Genomic DNA, 7,769 nt, shown 5'->3' on the forward strand with positions numbered 1-7,769 from the left:
TCTACACAAAAGGTTTTCATGATATGGAGAAACACTTATGAGGTAAGTGGAAAAAAATCAGGATACAATACATATTATATAAAAAATATGTAAATATACATTCACATCTATTTACATGTCTAAATTGATAGAAAAGACTAAAAAGTACACCAAAATATTAACAGTTTTTGTAGAAAGCAGAATTATTGTTAATTGTTGTTTTCTATTTTAAATATGTATTTTCCATACATTCCATAATTGACACGGGTTTCCTGTTTATAATCGAAAAAACAACTAGGGTGATTAAAAAAAGAAAGGTAGACATTTTCTCCGCATTAAGTGTGGCTTTTGATGAGACGACTTGCATGTTTCCCGTGACCTATTTCCAAAGGGCCCTTTTGTGTGCTGTGTATTTTGCTGTGTGCTCTTCTGCTCTGGGATTGCAGGCTATGGGCTGGGCTCAGCGCTTCCTGGCTGCCGGAGCCTGCCTTCCCGTCACTCCTGTGATGTGCAGTCCTCCTCGGACTCACCCAGAGTCACGTGGGTGCTACTCGCGTGTGACCCTTTGGGATGAATGATGTCTCAGTCCTGTGATGTCTTGTCTTTTGTGAAGGTGGTCCCTGCCCTCGGCTGGTGGGGCTGAGCACAGCTCAGCAACCTTCAGAAGATCTCCTCCCCACAGACCAGAGCAGGACTTCCCCTGGTTCCATTTTGCACTGACTGTTCCAGGGCAGCTTTGTCTGGTTCCTCTGGGTGCTGCCCTTCAGATGCCAGTACCTGGCTTCATCTCTGGTGTCCTCCTGTTTAGACTCAGAGGTCCCACACTCCTGTGTGTGTCTACGTGGCCTGTGTGGCCGTGTTCACACGCTGCACTGGGCAGGAAATTCACACTGCGTTCGCTCCATCCCTCAACTTCCATAACTGCCAAAGGAGGCTTTATTATCCCCTTTTCACAGCTGAGGAAACAGGCCATCGGCTACAGCCATCCCGGGTCCCAGGAGATGGGAAACTCAAACCCAGGCTGACTGACCGCAGGGTCGGTGCCCTTTATGTCAAAGAGTTGCAGCAACTGGACATTCAAAGAAAAGGTCCTGGTGGCACTTCCCTCACATTCTGTGTAAATCTCTGCTTCATCTGCTTTTCAAAGCCTGCAGCTATTCAAAGGCAGCACACTGCCCCCCAAACACTCCCCACATCCTATTTATATCACTGTTAAGACAAATCACATTGGCAGCCTTTGTTCAACGCCTCAAAGGTACGTACTTGGGACTTGGACAGTCAGTCACTAGATCTGAAGACTCTAGTGGTGACGTGACTGGATTTGAAGGGGTGTGGGCGTGCCTCTGTGAGGCCTGACGGCAGGACGGCCCAGAGCTGGGGTCTGAGGCACCAGCCCCACAGACATGCCTCTGACTTGAGGGACGAGGCGGGGTGTGGGCACTGTGCCTGTAGGCAAGGGCTCAGAGTGAATCGTATTCCTTACCATCATTGTTAATGAATCAAACAGAATCTAATATCAAAGATGATATGTGGAAATCGTCCCCACAAAAATCCACTGGGAGAAGAAAGGGATGTGTTCTCTGTTCTCTGACCTGTGAGAACAGCAGGGTGTGTGCCCCAGGCCTCAGGAGACCCTGGAATTAAATGCACATCATTTAACCTCCCCCATAGGAAGACCACATACAAATCACCCAGTTTTTTGAAAGGTCAAATGCTGGTCTCTTGCTATATTACAATGGTTGAATAAATATGAAATTAGAATAAGACCTCACAGATGCAGAACAGTTCAAATCCATGTATATGTTGTGTGCAATGGTACCAGCCCAAATTAGTGAAAATGTGAGTTATTGAATAATTTTTAAATGCGGTTTTATTGATTTTAAAAGGCCAGGCACTTAGGAGATACTCCATAAGTGCTGAATGGATGTGTCGATGAATGAATTGGTGGCTAAGTAGGTGGGTGGGTGGATGGATGGATGGATGGTAGTTAACACATATCACACTGTAGTCCAAGCAGTGCTCTAAGTATTTTACATTTATAAACTTGTTCAATTGTAAAATAATCCTATAAGATAAGTATTATTAATATCCTCATTTTAAAGTTGAGGTCACCCAGCTGTTGAATGGCAGAGCCAGGATTGGAATCTAAGGTGTCTGGCTCCAGAGTCCTAGTTCTTAGCCATGGAGAATTCATGAATCTGTGCATTAATAAATGTTTGAATATCGTGTCATTATACCAATCTTAGGCTGCTGGAGTGTTTGCAAAGTGTGTTTCCGTAATTACATCTGCTGCTTTAAAATGAGGAAACAAGTCTGGTGCCCATGATTTCATGGATGGGGAAACTGAGGCCCAGAGAAGGAAGGATTATGGCTCCAGCCCCAGAGCTGACTGTGCCCAACTGAGGCCGGAACTCAGACCTCTCCGTGACACCTCCAGTTTTTCACTTTCCAGTCCGTAGCTGGTCTTGCAGTCCTTTGTACACTTGTCTCTCTGGTCCACGTCCAGATTCCTGCAAAGGCTTCACAGTAGAGGAGCCTAAACTGATGGCCTTTCCCCAGCAGGGGGATCCCTGAAGCCCCTCCCAGCTGAGGTTTCAAGGTGACTGCGAGATGCCAGTGCTCTAGGAGCCCAGCCTTTGCTGTTTACTGAAGCTAGAATCAGCTTCCAGAAGGACCAGAGATCCTGCTGGATGCTTCTAACCTGGACTTGAATTTTGCTTCCCAGCTTTGCCCATTCAAAAGGGCCGTGAGCCTGAACTAGCCAGGAAAACCGAGGAAGGGCTTCTCGGGTCTGATGCATGTACGGTGCCTGCCAGCAGGAGGCGGCAGAGCCTCAGGGTTACAAATGCCCCACCTGTTGGCTGGCTGTCAGGTCTGAATCCTGACTCGGCCTACAGTCACTTGCCTCTCTGGCCTCAGTTTCACCCTCCGCAAAATGGGCACAACAATAACTCCTGCCTCATGAAGCTGTTCTGAGAATCAAATGAAATGACACACACAGGGTGCTTGCCAGCAGTGCTTATTGTGAGCTCCTGGGAAATGTTAGGTATTTTATCATCACAATCATGATTCTGTTAGAACAAATGCCAGAGGATTATCCACACTGATCAGTTTTTCTAGAGCTTTGTTTTATTGAAAACAGATGAAAAGGTCACCAGCTGGGGTCTTAGAGATCTATTGGTTATCCACAGATCTTTTATAACTAACCTTTATGGTGAGATTTTACTTATAGAAGGACCAAGTGTTCAGGCTGAAATAGATTTCAAGAAGGGCAGTGACTTGCCCTTGGTGGTCCCAGGGCTCTCACGACAATATCTTCTATCAGAAGATGGGGTTCAGGGTCCAGCATACTCTGGACCACTCTGCCATGGGATCCAGCAACCATAGACAGACCTGTGGTATAACACTGGAAAAAAGAAAAAAACTGTCTTGTATTACTTGGCACTTTGCCAATATTAAACAAAAGATTTATTGATTATTACTTATAACTGTATGTCTCTGAAGTAGCTTCAGATTCATTTATATGCTTTTTCTTTTTAAGTCATGAACACAGAGGCACTGAGTTCCCCCATACATTCCAAGAACAGCATTTTGCATAATTTTCAAACAGAAGATGACGTTGTCTTTACTGGCCATGACCCTTCTGTAACTTTGCTGGGACCCGCCCTTGTTTTTCCAGCTGTGCCTGAGCTGAAGCTCCTCTGCGGGGCAGATGTCCTCAAGACCTTCCAGACTCCCCACCTCTGGAAGGATGCGCACATCCAGGAAATAGTGGAGAAATTTGGCTTGGTGTGCGTGGGCCGGGCAGGTCACGACCCAGAGCGGTCCATCTTGGGCCTGCCCATCCTGCAGAAGTACCGGCACAACGTTCACCTGGCCAGGGAGCCCGTGCAGAACGAGATCAGCGCCACGTACATCCGGCGGGCCTTGAGCCAAGGGCAGAGCGTGAAGTACCTGCTCCCCGATGCCGTCATCGACTACATCAAGGAACACAACCTCTACACCAAGGACAGTTCCTGGAAAGACAATAGCACCCAGAGGAACGAGGGAAAGACGAGCGGGGGAGGGCCAGCCACTCCTCCTCCACCGAGCTCCGCCTGAGGAGACGCTGTTAGGGCCTTTGTGTTCCTTTTTTTGCTTTTCCATCTTTCATTTGTTCTATTTTGACAGTGATTTTACTTCCGAGGCATCTTCTGTCCCAGGAAGAGACACCTTCTTTTGGGAGGAGCAGGTGTGTACATCATAGGGATGGACAGAGAAGTTAAAACGGCGTGGCAGGTCATTAGGCTTAGGCAGAAGCTCTCAGAACCTCTGGCTGCAGAGGCCGTATTTCGTAAATGGTTTCATGGCGTGCGTGCCACTGAAGGCAGTTCTGCGCATGGCAGGGCCCCCGAGGGTCAGGTCAGAATTGCCCAAGGTGCGATTTTTAACTCAGACCAGGTGCAGCTTGCGGGGCTTGATTGGAGAGACCTGACAGGATGCTAATTACCAAACAGTGGGCTTTGTCAACGCCTCACTTCAAACAAAATAATACTAATTGAGTCAAAAATTTGGAAGCAGCACTTTGCTGATTTACATTGAACCTTCCCTCATGAACTACTGTCTGCCTGCCTACTGGCCGTTACTAAAGTTTAAACTAAATTCTTTCTAAGTAGTGATCCTCAAACAGTATTTTTGATACAGCAGATATTTTTAACACAGCTCTTCTATAAATGCCAGGGCTCCTGATTTCCAAGTTTCTAAAAAGGAACTGAGGTAAAACAGATGCCTTGACTGTTTTAGAGGATCTTTTTGAATGTTTTATGACTGCCTGCCTGTTTGAATATTGGCAAAGGAATAAATAATAAATTGACATCAAAAAGTACTAATGAAAACTTTCTCTTTTTTCTTCTTTTGTTATATTATTCATGCCTGCTGTCCTGGTGGTTGCCCTTCTTTTTAGCTACTCCATGAAATTTGCTACTGTTCCAATCGAACTAGCATGAATTTAAAAGTTTATGTTCCTGGGTACTAGCAGTGGAGGAAGCAATCGCTTTTCCACACCATGCAAACAGGGCTCTAATCTGGGTCTGTGGCTCTCTTCAGGCGGGCCCTGAGAGAGGAGAACAGGAGCCTCAAGTGTGTTCAGGATTTGTGATGCCACTGCCAATTAGGAGGAGGTTTTGATTGGCCTAATTCTGTTTGAGTTTACTCTACACTTGCTGACCAGAGGACTGAATGCCTCCAGAATTTCCTTCTCCACCCTTCTACCCGGGTGCATCCTTGTGCAGATGTAGTCGTGCAGAAACACAAAGGGCCAGCCAGGGAGAATCTGTTGTCTCCCCAGATATGTCCCAGGGTTTGCATGTGTGTCCGGACGGAGATGAGCGAAGCAGGAAATCAGTTTCCTGGGTCTAGAATAGTGGGACCCTCCTGTGGGGGTCCCCAGATTTCCACCGCTGCAGCCTCCACAGCTGCTGGCCATTCCCCATCCTGATTGAGCTCCACCTCAAGAGGTCACTAAGGACCCTGATAATTCAGGGGAAAAGGAATCAAACAGCCTTGTTCAAAAGCTGCCACAGCAAGCGGGGAGACTTTGACTAGCTCCCTTCTCCACTGTGAGCCTCAGTTTCCCTACCTGTAAAATGAGGAGGTTTGATTAGATATCCTCTAAATTCTTTTCCAGCTCTGATTTTCTAAGACTCTGAGTGCCTCTGACTTCAGCCTGTCCACCCTTCTTTGCATCCAGTACACTTCTAGCCAGACTGGAAGCTCCCCAAGGGCAGGGGTCTCTGTGTGTTTGTTGATATATCCCAAGGGCCTAGAAATTTGCTCCTCGAAGTGTGGTCCCTGGCCATTGGTGTTTGCATCTCCTGGGAACTGTTAGAAATGCAGACTCTCAGGCTCCTCCCCAGAGCTGCTGACTCAGAATCTGTGTTTTAATGAGATTCCCAAGCCATTCGATGCCCTGGCCTAGAACAGTGCCTGTTACAATAAATATTAGTTTATTTTAATCAACTGAATGTATGAAATTACATCACATTTACTCTGGTGAATATCTTCCTCCTTACCCTCTGAGCATCGTTGCCCCACTGGTCTGTGTGGAGTATGGAAGGCAAAGGAGGAAAAAAAAAAAAAAAAAAACCTGCCAACAGCTGTGGTGTCCAGAAAAAGCAATCAAGAGGGAGCTTGTGCGTTTGAGGCAGGGTTTCTCAACTTGGACGTTATTGACATTCTAGGCCGGATCATGCGTTGTTGCAGGAGGCTGCCCTGTGCATTGTAGGATGCTTAGCAGAGTCTCTGGTCTCTATCCATTGGATAGAGTGGTACCCCCGCACTGTAACAACAAAAATGCCCCCAGACATTACCAAATGCCCCTGGGGCACAAAATAATCACCCTGGTTGAGACCCGCTGGTTTAAGGACATGGCTGTGGGAGGTTTGTATGTGAAACAGGGCTCTGTTTCCCAAAAGGGACAATCAGGAAGCAGCAGCTTTAGAATAGTCTCCTTTGAGAAAGACAAACACTGTATGATCTCACTCATATGTGGAATATAAACCAACACATGGACAGAGAAAACTGGACTGTGGTTACCCAGGCAGTGGGGGTGGGGGGTGGGCACAAGGGGTGAAGGGAGTCATATATGGGGTGATGGACAAACAAAAATGTACAACCCAAAATTTCACAATGTTAGAAACCATTAAAACATCAATAAAAAAAAAAATCAAAAAAAAAAAAAGAATAGTCTCCTTTGATAAAGGACTAGTTTGGAGGTGGGTCCCTACCACTCATGAAGTCGTGCTGATTCTGGGGGACACAGTGCTGTGGACAGTAGGAACTAGAAGCCACGTCCTGACTCAGAGGCACCCCCAACTTCAGTCTCCCTTTACTTCCAAGTGCCCATAATGGCTTTCTCTCCCGTGTGTTTGCAGGCGGAGGCTCCCAATACACCCTGCGCCTCAGTGCTGACACCTGGGGCCTGGCAAGTGGAGACTCCCAATGAGGGGAAGCTGGTAGTTTCATGATTATGGTTATTATGATTCAAAACTCAGGATGCATTTATTCAAATCATCTTTATTGAGGACTTCTCATGTGCCAGGCACTAGACTAAACACCACGGGTACAATGTGAGCAAAACAGACACAGTCTCTATCCTCAAGAGGCTCACAGGCCAGTGGGAGATGGAAGGATTCAGAAATTCACATGACTAAACATATGATTACAAACTGCGATCCAGGCTCTGATGGCAAATACATGTGTGCTCCAACAGCAGAGGCAGTAGGTTCCTCCGGAGCTCATGAAGCTTAAGCTCTGGTCCCTCACTTGCCCAGGCCTTTCCAGCACCCTGGAGGGGCCCGAATTATGTGGGTATCTAATTTCACATTCATGATTTTTACTCTTTTTCCGAAAAGGGGCCTTCAAAATTGCACAGGGATTCACCCTGATGACAAAGTGTAGACAGCAGGGAAGAGAGAATGGATTTGAGACCTGAAAGATGAATTCAGGAGACTTGGGGATGGGTGGAGGCAACTGGGCTTTCAGGCAGCATGAACAGCATGTACAAAGGCCCTGAGGCAGGAGAGGGCAAAATGACCAGCGCGATGAGCTAGATCCATCATCGCCTCCTTAAGAAGGGGTTTATTATGATGTGCACCTGAGAGCAAGTGTCCTTGTGTGCCACCATCTCCCTGTCCAGCCTTCCCACAGTCTCAGGGCACCAGGCCCAACTAGGCTTGGAGGAGATGCTTTCATTTCTCTGTTTCATGACTGCATCATATGGCTCCCACCAAGCGAAACATCACTTTCTGAGC

The 7,769-nt window shown here is 46.9% G+C and overlaps 1 protein-coding gene across 2 annotated transcripts in view; it reads left to right on the top strand.

The window, feature by feature from the left end:
* The window catches only part of NMNAT3 (nicotinamide nucleotide adenylyltransferase 3), a 110,620-nt gene extending 105,774 nt beyond the window's left edge, over positions 1-4,846 (top strand). For both annotated transcript variants that reach the window (XM_058552029.1, XM_058552037.1), the window contains one exon: positions 3,659-4,846. In XM_058552029.1, coding sequence (XP_058408012.1) covers positions 3,659-4,080 — 422 coding nt within the window. In that variant the 3' untranslated portion in view covers positions 4,081-4,846. The remainder of the gene's footprint in view (positions 1-3,658) is intronic.
* Positions 4,847-7,769: the final 2,923 nt, after the last annotated feature.

Source organism: Diceros bicornis, chromosome 2, assembly GCF_020826845.1.
Source record: "Diceros bicornis minor isolate mBicDic1 chromosome 2, mDicBic1.mat.cur, whole genome shotgun sequence".
Taxonomy (NCBI): domain Eukaryota; kingdom Metazoa; phylum Chordata; class Mammalia; order Perissodactyla; family Rhinocerotidae; genus Diceros; species Diceros bicornis.